Consider the following 20,870-nt stretch of genomic DNA (forward strand, 5'->3'; position numbering starts at 1 on the left):
TCAGATTTACTAACCTCATAAAAGATATTGTACAGTGTATTTGTTTCCCACCAGAGAAAACCTTATTTTGTATCGTGTGTGATTTAATGGAAGTGTATCTCAAAGAGTCTTGAAATGGGAACCAGGGCACCTCATTATTCTGTTTCAAGTTTGGTCAGGGCAGCCCAAACCCAGCCTCAGCTTCCAGAAGATTCAAAAAGCAGTGCAAGAACCAGTGTGCTTCCCAGTGACAAAATGGTCCTTGCAGTTTCTCAGTTTTCATCCTATAGAGCATGGGGGGAAGTGGAGGAGGGGGAAAAATGGTGAGCTTGTGAGAGAACAGCTTTAAGGTTAGCAAAATACCTAGTTTCTAGTTCAAACATTTTGAAAGATAGGAAAAAGACAAATTGTAAACACATTTATTTTTGCTCATTTTTCTCCAAATTTCAATACACTTTACTTGAAGCAAATTGGTTGTGAAATAGTTCAGTTAGTAAACTTGTGAAAGAAGGGCGGAAGCTTCTGGTTACTCGCTGTCAGTAGCATGACTGGGCTTCAAAAAGCAACTTTTAAACTAATTTATATCTTTGAGACAGAATTTCAGAAATGTTCTTCCCAGGCCTGTTGGTCAAATTACCTTTGGTCTTTTCCTTTCCTTTAACTATGTTAAGTGGAAGGGGGGCAGGCAACAAACCAGAGAAGTTAGCACATTGACAGATTACTATCAGAGATAGAATTTGGCTTGAAGAAAAAGAATTTGCAAATATCCTGTAAAAAATTAGGAAGAAAAAATATCTGTTAATGATCTTTCTAGAAATATGCATGTGATCTACTACTGCCACACTGATCTTCACCCATGGTGACATGGTGACCATTTAGGCTAACCCTAACATCTTTCCATACTTCCCTCTGTTGGAAATTAATAGCAATAGAATGTGATTGCCCTCATCATAAGAGTTGAAGGGAATTCTCCATCCTTGGTGTTGTACCTTTAATAATAAGCCAGAATCCATGTTCCTAGAGCACAAACTGAAATCACCAGGAATCAGTAACTCTTACCAGAAGCAGAGACCATGGTTGTCAGGGTAATTGGAGCAAACACCCTCTTAATGTTCGGTTTCATGTTTTTCAAGACAGCAGTAGACTCTGTAGGACTGGAAACCTTAGCTAGATTATCTTGACAGTAATCATTATGCAATCGAATGTTAAATCCTAAAGCTGTACCTTATATTTTTGTAACATATGCCAGAGTAAAATACACGTTGAGCATCTCTAGTCCTAAAATCCAAAATACTCCAAAGTCCCATACATTTTGAGCACTGACAGACACCACAAATGAAAAACTCCACAACTGACTCATGTGACAGTTACCAGTCAAAATAGGTCCATGAAAAATATTGCACAAAAATACCCATAGGCTATATGTTAAAGGTATATATAAAACAACCAATTTTGTGTTTAAACTTGAGTTCCATCCCCAAGACATCTCATTATGTATATGTGAATATTCTAAAATCCACAAATCCAACATATTTCTGCTCCTGAGCATCAGATAAGGGATACTCAATCTGTAATACCACAGTCAGATAATAGTATCAACATGGTGAATTGTGTAAGTTAAAGGAAGTATCTACCTATAAGCTAATTGGACCTTGAATTAACATGAAAACTTACTGAAATCACTAGATTGATTAAAAATGAATATTGCATATTTTCTTAAAAAGTATTTACCTCTGTCTGCCCCATTACCACAGGAGCTAACAGTGAACAGATTATGTGAGGAACACTCAGGGAAAATAAAATCTTGGATTTTTTTTTCAGAAGAAAAGCTCACAGAAATATTATTTTTTAGGATTGCAATGTTGCATGTCGCAAAGTTTGTAGTTTTCAGTAACTTCATGAGCCATGAGAACTTGAACATGCAAAGCTAATCTTCCGTTTCCTCAATAGTAAGGTAAAAGAAATACTTGCCTTACTTTCTTCACATTTTGGATTGACAAAATGCAAAAAACAAATTTTAAGTGATAAAATAAAAAACAGTATTTGTTTGTTTGTACATTGCAAATGTAAGTCCATAGCCAGTTACAAACAGATACTTACTTTGGTTTGGTCAACTCAGTTCCAATCACCCAGTTCCTCCCAGTGCCAGGATTAAAATAAAGAGGAATTTGAATACCTTGATGCACATTCTTTACACACTTCATTTCAGCACTTCTGTTGAATCAGTACAGTTCAATTTAGTTGTCTGGAGACTCCTTTTAATAACCTAGGGTAAAATCTACTTCCTTTACATATATTTATCTTCCAATAAGAAATGTCCATTATTGGCATTTTGATTAAATGGTGTTTTGATTATATGTACCTTTTTATAAGACATTTTTAAGTATATAACTTTGTTTCTTCAGATTATGTGTTTCTGCTAGCAAAAGTCATTTTTATAGCTCAACTCACTATGACAAAACTTCTTTAGGTCCTGGCCAAATAAATCCAATCATAAATTGTTCATGAAAGTCTCAAACAAATATGTGTGGCATTTCCACATTTCCTGAGGCTTCTACTTATTTTTTTAAATTAGTATTTTATACAAGTTGCCAACTTTTCCAGCCTTACTTTATGCCACAAGAATAGCTAATTTATTTAAACTCTCTAATACACACTTCCTAGACAGATTAATGACATTAAAAACAACAAAATTTTATAAGTAAGATTTTTATTTCAATTTGATTGCATTCCAAAGGAAATCATAAAATGTATTCACTAGTTTATAAAAAAAATTGTTACAAAATTGTAATGGAAACTATAAACCATGATAAATTTACATATCAAAATTGGGCTAGTTGCTTGAAGTATCAAGTATTTAAGTCACTATTTTCTGCCTTCACACCAAAGATGACTTTCTAATTAGTGATCAGCTTGCTGCAATAGCAAGATAGCACAGAGATGTAAGGAACCAGCTTCTCCAGCCCAGAGCAGGAACTTTTCTATGCCTTCTCATAGTAACGAACAGCAACAACATCACCAAAAGTAAGAGTCTGAAAAATTCAAAGGATAATCAAATCTTTTTTTACACAGGAACTTTCATAGTTGAATTTTTAAAGATTATCATGTATACGATTTAACTACAACACAAAAGAATAATGACATTTACAAATATTAAATACTGCATAAGCTCTTCATTTCTTAAAACAAGGAGAACGAAACCTTGATGTTCAATGAGTGAATAACATGTAGACATTTTTCACATCTCCAGAAGGAAAATGGAGCAAAACACTGAGTTCACAATCTAAATTCAGGACAAAAGAATACTTTCAGTTTTAAGTTAGCAGAGTTACTGGAGCAATCAAAGAAGCTGAGCTGAGGAAACAATTAGCTAGGATTCTTTCTTCTGCTTGACATATTGTTAAAGAACCTTGGAAGTGACATAATAATATTAAAGAAGGAGGGAAGGAGGGAAAGAAGAGAGGGGGATGAAGTTGGGGAGGGGAGGAAGGATACTGGGTAAGGAATGGAGTGTGTTCACTTTGTTCTTGCATCTCTGGGTCAAAAGTGAATAAGATTTATGATAGGTTTTCATAGAAGTTTTCAGTTCATACCTAGATCATTTTTTAAGAAAATCCAATCATTTGCACTAATTGTATTCAGAACGACTTGTTCCAAAAATCAGCAGGAAAATGTGACTATACAACTGTTCTCATTACTTTGTGGGGTTTTATGTAGCCCATATAAACCTAGGTAGTCATTCGGGTATGAGGTGAACCATTGACTCTACTGCTCTGAAGAAAAACCATAACATAACTTGATAAAATTTGGGAAAGGAAGATGTTGTGCTCATAATTTTCCAGTATTGACCTGATTTTGAAAGATATAGCAATGCCCTGGTCATCCATTGCTTTGAATCTACATTTCTCAACTCAGCCGTGCCTGATCACAGTCAAATGTGCCAGAGTTCAGTTCTTTCCTTTCTATAGTCAGGGTAAAAATTGTGGTAAAAGCATAAAGGATAACTTCCATTTGGATCTTTTAGAAATGAATCATTTTTTGTTGTTGTTGGTGGTGGTTATTGCAGAAAAATGTGGGCAAACATCCTTTTTCATTTTAGCCAAACTGTCCCCTGCTTGTCACCCTTAATTCTATGCATGTAACAAAATATGAATAGGTCAGAAGCTATACTTTCACGGATCATTTCTATAGTTCATTACTAGAATAGCTCTGACTATAATAGCCAAGGGGAAGATAGTCAGTTTTCTTAAATAGCAACAACAAAAAACCTTTCTGTTATTAACTTAATAGGGACATGTAAAACAATCCCCACACACACATATACAAAGGAATAAATCAACTTAATATGTCAGTATCATCAAAATACCATTATTCAGTTTGCAGTAAAAGGCCTGAGAAAGGCTGGACCAAGGCATAACCAATAAAAGATTAGTTTCTGATGCTACTCTATCATTAGGAACTTCTTTGTAAATTATTTCCTCTTGTATAATGTTTACATGCCTACCTAGTATTGAACATATATGTTTTAAAAGTGCCTTATGCATTTTACAAAAAGAACAAAAGAAGTAACAGCAAAATAGTTCTCTGATGAGGAATTAAAGAGATTCCTAATTTTTTCATTATACTTTTCTATTAGACACTAAATTATATACACTGGATTTCTATAATCTTTAAAAACTAAAATATAAAATGTTTAAAGTTCTCATTTATTGTGGAGTTATAAACTTTTTCAAGATTCAGCATGTTTGATGTTTTATAACATAAATCATTTGTATATATTTTCATAATTATTAGTTTATATTTCAATTAATAATTATATTTGCGGGTCAGATGTTCATGGCAATCCTACAAAAAATTTTGTTTTGACACACAGAGTTGGGTAAAACAATGGTATATTTGTTGTATATTTTTAATGTACACTAAATGAACTCTTTTTCTTCAAAGAGGAGACAATTAGATAGGATCTTTTCACTTCTATTTACACATGTCATTGATAGTGACATAATGTTTTGAAAAAAAAGAGAGAGAAGGAAGAAATGAAAGGAAGGAAAGGAGAGAGGGAGAGGAAAAAGAGAATAAAGGGAAGGAAGGGAGGAAGGATGAAGGGTGGGAAGAGGTGATAGAAATGGAAAATGGAGGTTTATCACTTATCACTTACCACAACCATTTTGCCATCCTTAATTTCTCTTACAAAATTTGTTTCTTTGCCATCCCATTTCTGTACATGAATGAGTTTGTCTCCATCCAGGTTAATGACAGACTGAGACCAACAACAAAATGCAGAGTATAGCAATAGATGCAGGTCAGATTTCTGATACAGAAGTCAAATGACAGCAGGATATTTGAAAAAGTTATATAATTGAGTAAATTGTCATCACCTAATTATCTTTTAGTTGTTTATCCTCTGTTATTTCTAGACTCATTATGAAAACTTTATTTATAATTTGGACGAAACATATACATCTAGACGTAAAAACTTCACATTAGAAAGAAAAATTCTGAATTAGTGCTTTCCAATTATCACCACTTCAGTTTAAGCAAAGCCTTAGAATGAGACGAACTAGTTAGCTGACCTGAGGCAATCAGAGAGAGTAAATGAAGCACAGTCTTTCTTTCAGATGAACATTATTCCATACTTTCTGAAATACTAGTTTGATACAAAATGTCAAAAACGTTTTAGATAAACAGGTTTGCCATGTGGTTACTCCTTGTTCAGGATACCACCTATGCACACTAGAATGCTACCTTTGATGTTCTTCTTCCTGAAACATTCTCCACTTTCCAACTTCAGAAAACAAAGAGGCTTTGAGAATCTATCTTTTATGACCCGCCTTCCCATCCCCACCCTGAGAAGCAACAGCCTCTTACCTTACAGCTTCTGTCATCTGCACTGATTTCATCAAACTCTTCTCCCAGGTGGAAACTAATCTCTGTGTTCTTGAATGTGCATTGAGTCCTGATCACCACTTTGTCTCCTTCCTGACTTATAATCACCGTTGGTTTGGTCACATTTCCCACCTGCCTAGTGGCAAAGCCCACACCTAAAATAGCAAAAGGAACCAGTACAGTTAGCAGCAATTCCAAAATAGCTCAGAAAGCTGAAATCTGCTTTCCAATCCTGGAATCCAGGTTCTAAAGTGTGAGCAGCATTAGAGCGTGATTAATGATTAATGATTAGTCCATTAATCATACAACTACTGGGCACAAATTATAATTAATGAATGCTGAAGAAAAACCAAAAAAGTCACAAAAGCTTCACGTCCTCCAAAAAACATCAAATGTTCTGTTATTTTGCCCTAAGCAAGAAAGCAGGCGAGTGCCACATTTAAAAATCCATGCAGTGGAAAACGCATAGTCTGGCATGCAATTAGAGCATTGGGATCTCTCTGTCTCTTGCTGACCAGATGGATGAAGAGAGGAATCTGCAAGTGTCAAAAGCTGCAGGTTGAAAGGAGAATAACAAGTCTTATTTTTACCTACCTAGAGCCTTCATGTATTCATCAAAGTTCTGACTGTCCGTCAGCTTCCAGGTAGCACAGAAAGCCTCCACCATCCTTACCTTTTCCCCCTTTAACTTTGAAAGCAGCTAAGAGACAGAGGGTCTCAGGTCTTCCTGCCACTGCAATTCAGAAGACCCCTTTGCACCTCAGCAGCAACTCTTTCCTTCTTATCTAAAATATAGGCAGGCAAAAAGCCAATGATCTGAATTGCAAACTCACTCCTCCAGTGTGTCTTTTTCCAGTAGGCTGTTGCAGGGGGAGGGCATGGGAAGGAAGACTCCAATCCTCTTTGTGATTGGCTCAGGCCACTGGGTTAGCAGAGTAGGTCAAGTTCCACCCAGTGGACACAGGGCAGCCCTTATGCCTGAAAAAGCTCTGCAGGGTTTCAGTGGAACTGGAGGCAGGGGAAAGAGAAAATGAGAGAGGGTCTTTCAGGTTCAGAAAAAACTTGGCAAAGGCAATTTCCAACTGTGAGGAAAGAAAAAAGATGCACAATAGGACATTCAGATTGATTTCCGTTAATGGCAAAGCTGGTTACAAATGAGGACCCCCTTACAGAAAACCACTGAAATGCCAGACTTTTCAGACAAAAGAGTCTGAATAGTGCACTTTATTTTCTCTTATATTTACAGGGAGAGCAAAACGCAGACTAGAATATGCCAAACTGGGAAAAGAGGCCAGGGAGGAGGTATAAGTCTTTCCCTGGATGTACTGCTCAAAAGCTACGCTGAGTATCAATGGAAGCTAACCAAATCTGGCCCCTTTGCAACACAAACTGAGTGAATTTAAGGAACTCATTGTTCCTTCTAAGAATGTGAGAACCAGACTGGAATGGAAAAGCGACCTAAGGAAGAGTATGGTTAGGATTCATTAATGAGGTACAAAAATAAAGAAGAGAGTGTTCTTTTTCCCCCTCCTTTAACAGATTATAGAATGCTTGTGGAAGAACTGAACAGAAGATCATTTAGTAAGATCTTAAATGATATGCACTATTAAGACCTTCTGATTTCCTGAGACTACATCTACATAAATACAATCTGTGTCCATGTTAGGAGTTAGTAATAAGGGGAATCAATGAGCAATGAGGGGAAGAGTGGTGGGAACCAGGAGAAATTGAGTTTCAGTTTGTCCTATCTCAGGGTACCCCAAGAATGGCAAAATATCTCAAAGTTTCTAACTGAGTAGTTAGAGGAGGTCGCTGAATTTCCCCTTCACCCAGATATTCTCCCTGCTTTGCACGTATAGGCCAAAGGTGAAAACCACCTTCCCAGCCCCTCAAGGAATTTGATTTGACAATTCCTGCTCTTCACCCACTACCACTTAAACCACAGCCCAACTACATTCCTGCTTCTGTCTTCACCAAATACAGCAAATGAATAACATGTAGCAAATGGCGAGCTACATGCTTCTACTTGGCTCCCTCTGAGCTCCTTACCAGAAGCTCAAAGACCTTCACCACACCTGTTCTTCTAATTTGAACTGTACTTGTGAATAGTCCCATCATACACTCAACTATGCCCACCAAACATATACAAATCATTTCTAAGACTTCAATCTCTCAGGGGGATCTCAATGTCGAGGCCTGCCTCATTTCGCTTCTTGAATATTTCTCTGTCATTTTCCTCCCATCTCCATAACCACCATCTAATTGCAGCAGCCACTGGCTCTCACTAGTTCTATGACAATTATCTCTTCACTGTTCTTGCAGCTACTTCTGGTTTATAGTCCTTTCACCACACTGGAGCCCAAGTGACCTTTCAAAGTACAGATCTACATCTCTGTGGTGACAAAGACTGTTGAGCATCTTTTCATGTGCTTCTCTGCCTTGTGTACATATTCTCTGATAAAGTGACTACTCAAAACTCTTACCTATTTTAAATTGATTTTTTTTCTTTTCTTGCCACCAAATTGTGAGTGTTCTTTATGTAACTATATTCTAGGTAAATGTCATTTATTGAATATGTGTTTCAAAAATTTTTCTTTCTTTTCATTTTTCTTCATTTGTTTGGTTGTTATAATGGTTTCACTGATGTGTCAAAATTATTATTATACATATCAAATAAGTACAATTGATTTTGTGTTAATTATACCACATTAAGGTCATTTTAAAAATCTAAACTTGATCTTGTTCTTCTACTACTTTAACTCCTTAAGATGGATTCTTCCTGCTCTCAGGTTAAAGATCAAAATTAGTGAGGTTGTCTATACCAACTCTGCCCCTGATGTTTGAAGGAGTTAGGGTAAGAATTCAAATGGAGGCTCACATACCATATATCTAAGCAATGAATGCTATAGATAAGACAATGCCTACAATAGGTAGTGCCCCAGCCAGGATCACAGCCCACCCCCAAGTCACAGAGCAGATATTGTCAAACCTGAGCAGCAGCAAGTGGGCAGACCAGGCAAAAGCTGGTCAGGAGTCCGGAGTTTCCAGCAGGGACTAGAACTTCCTAAACCTGAGAGGCACATGAACTTAGTGTTGTGGTGATGTGAGCTCGAAATTGCCCTCAGCAGCAGTCATGAAAGGCCTGAAAACCATCCCAGAGGAAGCAAAGCTCATACAGTCAAACCCTCTGACATTATTTGAGTTGTTGAACCATGTGCCTGCAGTAGCCTGAGTCATGCTTTTCATAAATCACCTTTGTCTTTTTTTGTGAAAAGTCAGAAGAATAATTATCTATGTGAACCATTCTCTATGGAAAAGTTTCTCAAACTAAGAATATTATTATACCAATGTCCATAGTAGAAATTTTAGGAAAAACCACTTGACTATTTTGTGACTCCCTAAACTGACATATTTAACCTAATGTAAATTAGGTTAAAAAATTACTGTATAATGTATTTAAACTTAAGAATGATTGCTTTCAAACAAGAGCTTATTTGCTGTGATTATTGAGGGTTTAAATAGAAGAGAAAGTCAAAGAACAGAGACTGTTGTACTAAGGAGGATTTAACAAATATATTTCCAAGTTTACCAAACCTGGGAGCACTGTGTGGTTTTAATGTGACTTTCATAATACACATGCATCCTCAAGTTTAAGAAGAAAAGTTTGGATCCCTCTCCCAAAGTCATTTCCTTTGTGTGTTAACTAATGGAATAAGAACTCTAAGGAATCCATTGTAAGTTTTGAAATAGAAGGAAAAGAGAGAGAGAAGATGCTTTGAGAGATGTTGGCAAAATCTCCAAGTGAGCCTGTGCCTTCTTTCTAAGTTTTTCCTTCTTAAGAAAACAGATTGCTAATAAATTTTTAACATTGTTCTTGAGCAAAGTAAGCCAACCAAGGTCATGACACTATTTCTTGTAAAATAATCCAAGGGTATACATTAAGAGTAATTAAATAAAATTCAAAGTCCTTGCTTGAGGTTATTTTGTTACCAAATTATAGAGAATAAAATACTAGTGGAATATCTCTATACTTGGAAATGAAATGTGATGATGCCAGGAAGGCACCCTTGATCTACAACCTCTCCTGTAGTAGATAATAGGTAAGATCAGACAAAACCATTGGGCTGAAACAGTACTACAGACCTACCCTAGGGGCTCACCTGTCTGTCCCACTTGCACCTTTCATCATCCCCACCCCCACAACCGACCAGCTCAGCCAGCTGGTGAGGAGTGATGAGGATCCCAAACTTCAAGCAGGACTTGATGCAATATTGGTGATGGAATTTCATGATGATGAGGAATGGAGGGGAAAACAAGTGACTTCTCTGTATCTTGGTGATGTGAAATTCTTCTCTCTTTTTCTTTTTTTCCCCGCGGTGCTAGGGATCGAACCCAGGGCCTTGTACTTGTGAGGCGAGCACTCTACCGACTGAGCTATCTCCCCAGCGAAATTCTTCTCTTATACTTTTAAAAATGTGGACTACATCAGAGAAGAAATGCATCTCCCAGTGTCACACCCTGGAAAAGAAGAATTTGGGGAGAAATATTTTCTCTTTTTTCTATTTCCTGCAGTTTTTTCCTCCATTTCCCTACCATTATCTACATGTTCTATTCTCCACATTTTATTGAACATGAAATATAGAGGAGGACCTTAGTTGGCTTCCAGCTCTGATGAAGTAACCCAGGAGAGAACTGTTCTTATTCCAGTCTTGTTACAAAAGACTTCCAGGACTTTTCCTCCTCAGACCATTGATAAACCACAAATGCCAAGAAAACTCTCCTCTCTAGTTCCTCATTAATTTCCACTTGTCTTTTAGAGGTTAGCTCAAATATGCTTTCTTTGAGGAAGATTGGTCCAAATCTCATGGTTATGTTATTCATGGTTTCAGTGTGTCTTTTATACATATCACAATTTGAATTAAATACTTTTGTAATCACTAATCATCTTTCTTCCTTATAAGAGCACAAATTTCAGGATGTGTCAATTTTATTCCCCAATGTGCTTAAGGGCCATTGTCTAGCATAATATGAAGTCCACAGAGTGTAATAAAAAAAAAAAAATAGAACACAGAGAAACAGCTTTCGAAAAGTAAGAATTTAAACTACTGTCCATGTAGTCTTTTTCAAGTCTTTATCCGGACTTCCTCCCTTTGCAACCTGTAGGACCCCAAGGCAGGAGATCTAAGCTTCATCTTCATCCCTATCATATTAATGTTTGGGAGAAAACCAAGAATTTGGAATTATTTTTAGAGTTTTTCTTTGAAGTAAATGCACATAGATAGTCTGTGAGAACATTCAAATGCACGATGGACTTATTAATGCAAGAGTGGAAGATTGTGTGCCATGTCATGTTAGAAACCTGATGCCAAAGAGTTTGCAATGGAAACTCTCCTTTAATGAATCCTCTGGTCCATTTATTATGAGTTGTTATGATTTGTAAATTTAAAACTTCAAAAACTATTTTTTTTTACTGTTCTTATAGTTCTTGGAGATTTCTGCTGTTTATTTGGGCATAAAGCTTACTTTGGAGTAAGTTTCAAGTCATGTTTACCAGACTGGTATCTATTAAAGGAAGTTATTAACCTAGGATCAGTTGAAGATTAAAGAAATCACTGCTACTTTTAACAGAAACAGAACCAAAAACAGGGAATTGGATGCTTACAAAGTTATTGGAAGAGTAAAAGGAATAGATTTTAAGCTAACCTGAGCTTTTAGAAATACTCTGAACATGACCAAGATGCTTACAAAGCTATTGTAAGAGTAAAAGGAATAGATTTTAGGCTAAACTGAGTTTTTAGAAATACTCTCAGAACATGACCAAAGATATGGGCTTGCTAAGGCATTCGTGATCTCAACTATTCCCAGGAAGCCGAGGAATCGAGCAGGTGCTTCTTCACCAGCTGGCTTTAGGAATATCCTGCTTCAGTTGTCATCTGGTAGTGAGGGAATTTCCCTTAGAAATATTCCAAAACACACCACATGGGCCCAATTCAACAGCAAATGGAGGTCTTGCATGTGTTCTCTCTCACTTCTTAGTTGAATTCAAGTATTACACAACAAGTACGTTTGATAGGGAAAATCTACATCAAGTGGGAGGATTTGGAGATGTTGTTTGATCTCCACTACTTCTGCAGAGCAGAGAGAACCACAGAAGGAAGCAGGAGCATAGGTCAGACAAGCCAATCCACCACACTCCATCCATCACTTAGAAATATTTGGTTAGGGGGCTGGGGATATAGCTCAGTTGGTAGAATGCTTGCCTCACATGCACAAGGCCCTGGATTCAATCCCCAGCACCACAAAAAGAAAGAAATATTTGGATGGATTTTAAATGTGTTTATTAGGAGGGAGAATGAAGAAATGAAGAGATCTTAGATGTCCGGGAATATTGTAGAGCAGTAGTACTTAAAATTGGATGATCATTAGAATCACCTGCAGAGATGAATAATTATGCAAATTCCAAGTTTTCCTGGACAAATTTTCATATAGGCTGTCTGGGGCTAAGGCCTTTGTATCAACAAAATCTAAGGCATTTGGAAAAACAATATCTTAGGTTAAAATTCTACATGTGTAATGCATTTAATGCAAACTAGTCCATTCCAAATTATCAGAATAATAATACTATATCTGAATTTTAATATTTCTTTAATGCTAAGCACTAAAGTAGGACAAGTCTAGTGATGCTACTAATTTTTTGGCCCTCAGATGATTGCAGAAACTGTGCACGACTTTTAATAAGGCTGTCTCTGTATTTTAAAGTGGTATTAAAGTGCCATGTGATATTCAGCAAGGAAAAAACATGACCCATAACTATTCCAAAGATTGAACAAATGTTAGCATGTAAAGCTCTGTGCTGCAATGGAGGTTATCTCCAATCGTAACACGAACTTGCAGGATCCACCAAGTTCAATGAGCATTTTATTAATTTTTATGGGGACGTTTCTGACATTAGAAAGTCTTGTCCTTAGAGAGCATCTGGTTCCATCAGATGAATAAGGTATTTTCAAACTCATTTTACAGAAGAAATGGAACCCTTATGTAAATATTTTCCAGCGGATGTTTTAGTCTTTTCAGTACATTATTTTTAAGATAATTTGTTGGAGCAGCTATGAACTACTAATTTGAACAGTAATATCATTATAACATTTAAAAACAGGTCATTGAAATTTGATTTTTTTCCTCCATTAGCTGACTGGAAAGCATAGTATTATATCTTGAATTCTACTGATATAAAAATAAAATAAAATAAGGTAATTAACTTAATATTTTTCACTTCCAAAGCAAGTTTTTAAACTGAAACGATCACTTGAAAGCATTTATCTTTGTTGTTGTTTTTAAGCATATTAAAATGACTTTACAAACTTTTATTCCTAGCAATTTGGTCAAAGGTGAGCCTATATTTGGAATTGTTAAGGAAATAGTAGCACTTCATAAATTTTCTGTTCACCATGTTAAGTTTTTATTCTACTTGGAAAAACTTAGATAAATATAAGGAATTTTATGAATAAATCATTGACAGTTAAGGTGTTTCTGGAATTCAGATACATTCACTGAATGTATTTTCTTCTGCCACTTTTGTACATATAAGAAAGAAGGTATTCATCGGCTAAGGAAATAACTTCTAGGTGGAACATACATAAGAATGCATTTTGTAAATTTACATGCTTTTAGAAATAAATCTGAAAATGATATATGAATCTATAAATTATACATTATAATTTATATCACAAATAAATATAATTTATAAATTATAACTAAGTGATTTTGGAAAACATCTGAGTCTTCAAGATTTTATGCTACTTTTATCCTTAATCTGTAATATATAAAATGAAATTAAAGGTGGACAGATAACATTATTTGGAAACCCTTCCCATGTCTCTTGGATAACTTTGTCTTCATCACAATATCTTCAAATTCCATAAGGTGAGGTTTTACAAGTCACTTCCAGATTGCTGCTGCTAAAGAATTTCAGAATATGGTTTGCCTTGCTCTAATGTGCTCAACCTGCTCTGTATCGTGTCAGAAGGATATGGAACTCTCTTTCCTTCATTTCCCCAGATAAAACAACTGACAGGAGGTTTTTGTGACTTTGGCACATTTTTCTTACGTTTTAGGAAGACAGAGTTTATACAGCAAAAACTCTGTTTGAATAGTAACATCTTTTTCCTTTCCATAATTTTTACTAGTATTAAATTTCTATTCATTTCCAAACCCAAGTCATTCAGTCATATCTTCTATTTCCTTGATGATGTTAATCCACAACCTTGGTATTAACTAGTTCTTAAAGTGTTTCCAAATAAGAGATCTTTCTCTAAGAGAAAATTCTGTGCAATCTGGCTATTATGTGGACTAAAAAGTTAGATTAGTTATGCTCCTTTGTTAATGTTATAATCTTATTTGTCCATACAAGGTCAATTTTCATTGAGTGTAAAAGAGATTTTTTTCTTTTGAAAATCAATAAATCAATTTGGAGATGTAGCTCAAGGTAAAGAACTTACCTAGCATGCACAAGGCCCTAGGTTCCATCCTTAGCACCACAAAAAAAGCCAAAATGAAACAAAAAGAAAAAACAAGTAAAAAGAAATAGAAAGGAAAGAAAGAGGGAAAGAAGGAAGGAAAGTGGGGGGAAGGAAGGAAGGACAAGATGGAAAATCAATCACTGACATTCTCATTATAATGTTCCTGTGTTACCAGGTGCAGGAGACGACTGCATTTAGCAATGAACTTGATAACCCAATTTACTTACAGTAATTGTATTTCTAGTGAAGTCTGATTGCATGACAGCTTAGTTTCCACATTAGATAAGATCAAGGTTTGCTGTCATGTTTCAAAATCCTCAGGATCAAGTCCAGACTCTAAACAATGACAAAGACTTTAAGGCAGTGGTTTTCAATTTACACGAAGGATACATCCAGATACATCCTTTTCCAAAGGGGATAATCTAGGATTCATTTTTCAAACCATGTTCACAACTGCTGTTGTTGTAACTTACATTAGGGGAAAACAGTTTTTTTTTTTTTTTTCAAAGAGGAGATGTGTGATAAATAATTAGCCAATGCCTCCTTCAACATTTCTTTTGAAAAATCTTCTTTTCGAAACATTAGCAGATTACAACTGAGTTAAAAATTATACATTTTTTCAGCAAAGGTTTCATCATTATTATATGTAGTCTTCCAATTTAGCAACCATGAAGCTGTGACTCCAAGTCTCAAAACTTTCACACTTCTTTCAATAAATGTTGATTCTCTACAGATAAATCTGTGTTCTCAGTCCTTTTACTCTCTTCAAGACAGCCTTTGGTTGCAAAAATAATAAAACAGAAAAAATATGAAGTAAAACTCCACAACCTAGAGATTAGCATTTTTAATCTTAAATCTGTTCAAATCTAGTACTTAGATTAATTAATATAGTAATCTCTGACTGCCCTATATTAAAATCCTATTATGTGAAGATTTTCCTGTTTTGACTTTGAATGATTAATGCCTGGTTAAAGCACAGAATGTATCCTTAGACAAACTAACCTTTTGATTCAGTTTGGAAATGATGGGGCTACTCAGGACCAGGTCTTAGGTTCCTTCTTTCTCTAATATCCAGAACTCTGGCATTTCTGCATTATTTGGTTGGTTTTCATTTTTCACTTCATGGAAACCCTGATCTGACAAGAGATCTTTGACCTGTATGTATATTAACAGTGCCCTTGTGAGAAAACATTACATAATCCCTCCTGAAGCGATCACCTACTGCCCTCATGATTCTAAGGCAAGGCAAACAAAACAATTCTACTGAATTAACTCTTTGAGATAGAAAATATTTCTAAACTTTAAAAAGAATTGGGGAGGGGAGATAGAACTGAAGCAGTAATATTTGAGTTCTCAGGTAAATAATGCTAAGTTTAGCTTAGAAATCACTTAAATGCAATCAATTCAATATGTTACAATAAGTTATGACAGTTGTGTGTTCAAAGAAAAAAAAAGCTTCTTAGAAAAGATCAATTGTTCCTCAACTGACCCGTTCAAGTGATGGAGGTGTGGCTCAGTGGTAGACTGCTTGCCTAGTACAGCTAAAAAAAAACAACCTACAAAAAAACCACCTGACCAGTTGAGCAATGAATGTAAATTATTCCCCAGCCTTATTTTTTAGAGTCAAATGAAAGGAAATATAGCTAATAGGCCAAAAGTGTCTATTAAGAAGTGCTAAAAAATCAAATTGCTTCAAAGAGCAAAATGTCAGACTAAAAAATCACATACACAAATCCCAAGTAAGTTTTTCATAAGAAATTTACTTTAAAGTCACATTTCTTAAAGTAAATGTATAGAAAATATACCATGTAAATATTAATCATAAGAAAATTGAAGCAGTTACAGTATTATGAAATAAGGTAGACTTCAGGACAATGAAGCAGTCAAGAAGAACATCTTCTAATGATAAGAGTCAATTATTCAAGTGTTATTTCTTGAAAGGGGCATGAAGGAACTTTTAGAGTGATGGAAATGTTTTCCATTTGATTGGTGTTTTGTTTTTTTTTTGATACCTGGGTGTATACATTTATCAAAACTACCAAACTATATAATTTAAAATAAGTCCATTTGTTATATATGTTATTGAGTAACCCAGTCCTAGTACTTGAGGAGTGGCCCCAACTTGCGTGAGTCCAAAGAAAAAGGCAAACAGATCCAGAATAGCACAGGGTGCCATTTATTGGGGAACTCGCTGACAGAAATGTGCTCCTGAGTTGGCAACAGGACCACATGTATTCCCACAATTTGAGTCAGGAAGTTGGACAGATTTATGAACAAAAGCAAAAATGACTTCATTCTGACTCAAATGTGTTTTATTTATCTTAAGATAATATGTAAGAGTCAGGCACATCTCTAAAGTCAGGGTCTGGCTTTAATGTTTTTTTTTTTTTTTCTTTTTTAAGATTTATTGTGAAACCATACAGGAAAAAACACGGTTACTCAGGGGCAGTTATGGTGGTTACAACTCAAGATGGTGACAGTTATGTCAGACTGAATCTGTGTAACATATAAATTATATCTTTGAAAAGTTTTTAAAAAATAACATTTCCTCATGAACCATAGGTAAACTACAGTAGTATTAGAGCTTAGTGATTCCTGATCTAAATCCCGCCTCTGTGTATTCTTACCATATAAAAATTAACATTGTTAAACATTTCTGTGCCTTACTGTCTTTTTTAAAATGGGCATTACCATCATATAAGGTCAATGTAAGGACTAAATGAGTAATTACAAATAAAGCACTTAGAATAGTGTCACAACAAGTACTCGGTATATGTGAGCTATTATCATTTTTTATATCCTCTTAGTCCTGGCTAATTTAGATGTTTATGACAACCTGCAACATTATTTCATTAAAAGGAGAAAAATAAAAGAATAAAGAGGAAGAAAAATGGTCTTTTTTTTTATTGGATTTTTTTTTTGTTTGCTTTCTGTTTCTGTTTTTGCAGTTCTGGGGATCTAACCCAGGGCCTTGTACATACTAGGTAAGAGATTTTACTGAGTTGCATTGCCAGCCTCTAGAAATAAGTTTTTAAGCCAGGAATTAACTAGAATTAATTTGCATGTCTAGATTTTTAACTTTAGTAATGACAAACCTCTCCCAGTAGTTTGATTTGCAAAGTTGGCACACACCCTGTGGGGGCAGATGGAGGCCAAATACTGAGAACAATTTAGAATTGTTGCCAAGAATTCTTGTTACCTGATTTGGAAACTCCCAGGAGGATCCTCTGGGCTCTGCATTGTCATAATCTACATAAATAATGTGTTTCATAAGTATATTTGAATGAATTAATGCATGGGAGGTGTGGGACTCATTCTGAGTATATGAAAACTAGTTTCCTGCTTTATAACTTTACAAAGGAAAAATCCAAGAAGAGAACAGAATTTGATGTTGGTACCAAGAGAGTTTGTTTCTTCAAGTAACTTCTCTGAGCCTGTATAGCTTTACCATTTTCTATTGTAAGATTTAGAAGCATCCCTGATAATTGCTGTTTTATTGAGCAGTGGTTTCTAAACATTATTTTATATTTTAGGTGATCAATAAAAAATGTCCAACTCACATATGCATATTTGTTTATTCATGATTTATGTGTATATATTATCAAACTAACATAATGTGAACAATGTAAAACAAAAAAGAATAAGATGAACATAGATTAATAAATACATTTTAATATATTGTTCTGCTAATTGCAGATGGCCTCATTAAATTGTTAGATACTATTTCAAGGTCCAATATACACTTAGGGTGAGAGTTATCTTTTAGTAACCATGGGTATATATAATGAATGACTTTTATAAAATGCTTGTATGTAAGATGACTTATATTGTGAAATTTCAGTATTTTTTTTTTGTTAAAATAATTTACACTGGTTGAATTTATACCTTAGAATGTAACTGACAAAAACTTGCACTGAGGACACATATCAGCATTCATTCTTTATTAAGTTGTATGCATATTAATATTGTTTCATATCCTATATTTTAGTCAGATTTTTTGCTACTATGACTAAAAAAACCTGACAAGAACAATTTTAGAGGAGGGAAAGTTTATTTGGGGAGTCATGATTTCAGAGGTCTCAGTTCAAAGACAGCCAGCTCCATTTGTCCAGGTTCGAGGTGAGGCAGAACACCAGGCTGAAGAGCGTGGCCAAGCGAGGCAGCTTACTTGATGATCAGGAAGCAGAGAGAGAGAATCTACTCACCATATACAAAATACATACCCCAAAGCCACGCCCCAGTGACCCACCTCCACCAGCCACACACTAACTGCCTTCAGGTACCACTCAGTTAATCCCTGACAGGGGATTAATTCACGACTGGGTTAAGATTTTCATAACCCAATCATTTCATCTCTGAATGTTCTTGCATTGTCTCACACATGAGTTTTTGGGCTTCACATTCAAACCACAACATCCTATTTTTAGACTTTTTTTTTCACTATTTTGTCTCATTTCACAAGATTCAGTTTAAATAAACTAGATACTTTATCTATTAATTCAGCCAATGGGGCCTGCATGCAATGCAGTAAGTCAGAGAGAACTGAAATGGGATGAAAAATGAGATTTCCACTTTCTATCACTTTCTCTGCCCTGAGGACACCTCATGATGAGTGACAGTATGACACAGGCCTGAGTCAAAGGACCAATGTCAATTCATACATACATCTTAGTAAAGATTAAGTTCTATCTCATTTTTCATAGAATTAAATATTAATGAGCATACCAGTACTTTGATGCTTTATTAGATCATTTGCAGAATCACTGGAATTCTTGCAGCCCTAACTCTCCCCCTCCCCTACTTAAGGGAACAATCATGAACAAAAACTCACAAGCCTCATGAAAAGGAGAGAAACCCTAAAGACAGTAGGTATGAATTTTCAGGCCAGACCTCCATATAATAATGTACTTCTTTGTTTTTCTGGAACTGAACTTAATTACTAACTCAAATTTCCTTTCTATCTAATAGCATTTTATTTAGTCACTTTTCTGAACGATAGGTATAATGTTTGATTATTAAGTAATTTGAGTGTTCCAATAAATTCATTTTCGAGAATTCCATCCTCCTTTATCTCTGTGACATTGCATTTAATATCCTAGGACAGGCAATGAGTTGAAAGGGCCTGGGGCCAGAAATTGTCAAGTTAGTATCACAATGTCTTATCCCCAGTCATCTTCTCTGGCTTGGGCATGCATCCCCTGAGGCTGATCTTCACTGTCCCATCTGAGAGAAAGGGGGATATCAAGAAAGAGTACAAGCCTTTTGGCTAGAGCAGTCAATTACACTGTAATTCCACTTAATGCATTAAAGAAACTAGGGGAAAACTGACTTTGAAGGGATTAATCAGTATTTCTCTTTTGGAAATAAGTTTGAGATGTCCACTATCCATTAAAGGTAGCTATCAAGTAGATTTTTGAACATGGAAGTCTAGATTTATAAGAGAATATTCAGAGTGAAGAACGTAAATAATACATATATTTAGTAGCAATCTGAAGCATATAATTGACACATATATTTAGTTACTTATTTATTTATTTTTGTGACTTGAGAGTTGAATCTAGAACACTTTACCAGTGAGCTCAACCCTCAGTTATTTTTATTTTATTTTGAGACAGATTCTCATTAATTTGCTGAGTCTGCCCTACAACTTTTGATCCTTCTGCCTCAGCATCCTAAGTCACTGGAATTATAGGTATGCCCCACCAGGTCTAGCTATATAATTGATCTTTAAAGCTATGGCACTGAATTAGATCATCTACCCATTTAGATTCCAAGGAGTGACCCTGGACCTACAGAAAAGCAATTCAAAGACTGAGCCTTAGTAATTCTCTAGCATTACTAAATCAGAAAAATGAGACTGGGGTTATGGCTCAATGGTAGAGTACTTACCTAGTATTTGTGAGGTCCTGGATTCTATCCTCAGCACCACATATAAAATAAAGGTATTGTGTCCACCTACAACTAAAACAAAATATTTTAATACACAAATAAGAAAATGTAGAAAGAGATAGATAGGAAAACTGAGAAAAGGAGGCCAGCGAGGTAGGACAAAAAGAAAACTGGTTCCATACAGACAGACAAAGGAAGTGGTGCTCCAAGAAAGAGTGGTTGGCTGTCAAGTGCTCGTGAGAAGTTGGGTAAGACGAGAGAGAGTAGATCTCCAGGTTAAGTACCAGAGATGTCACTGATGCCTCTTGATAACAGTGATTTCCACAGGCTGGAAGAGTAGCTGGAGAGAAACTCAAGGGAAAGAAAGTGGATGGACAGCAAGCATAGGCAAATCCTTTAAGGAGTTCTGTCAGAAGGAAGGACTTAGAAACTGGGGCAGTGGGACCGTGGTTGAAAGGTTATGTGGAGTCATGGAGCTTTTTTGTTGCTGTTGTTGGTTGATATGAAAGCACAGTGTTATGCTAATGAGCATAATGCACATACTGAGCAAGAGAACACAAGACCCAGGATATAAGTAGAAGGGGTTAGATATGAATA

General features: G+C 35.6%; 1 protein-coding gene across 1 annotated transcript; it reads right to left on the reverse strand.

Moving 5' to 3' along the window:
* Positions 1 to 2,659: 2,659 nt before the first annotated feature.
* Fabp7 (fatty acid binding protein 7) lies at positions 2,660 to 6,701 on the reverse strand. Its single transcript, XM_047557187.1, has 4 exons — positions 6,460 to 6,701; positions 5,848 to 6,020; positions 5,138 to 5,239; positions 2,660 to 3,011 (listed from the first exon to the last, which is right to left on the reverse strand). Exons 1-4 carry the CDS (start codon positions 6,530 to 6,532, stop codon positions 2,961 to 2,963), a joined length of 399 nt encoding a protein of 132 aa, XP_047413143.1. The 5' UTR covers positions 6,533 to 6,701; the 3' UTR covers positions 2,660 to 2,960.
* Between the last annotated feature and the right edge of the window lie 14,169 nt (positions 6,702 to 20,870).

Source organism: Sciurus carolinensis, chromosome 7 (assembly GCF_902686445.1).
Source record: "Sciurus carolinensis chromosome 7, mSciCar1.2, whole genome shotgun sequence".
NCBI classification, from domain to species: Eukaryota; Metazoa; Chordata; class Mammalia; order Rodentia; family Sciuridae; genus Sciurus; species Sciurus carolinensis.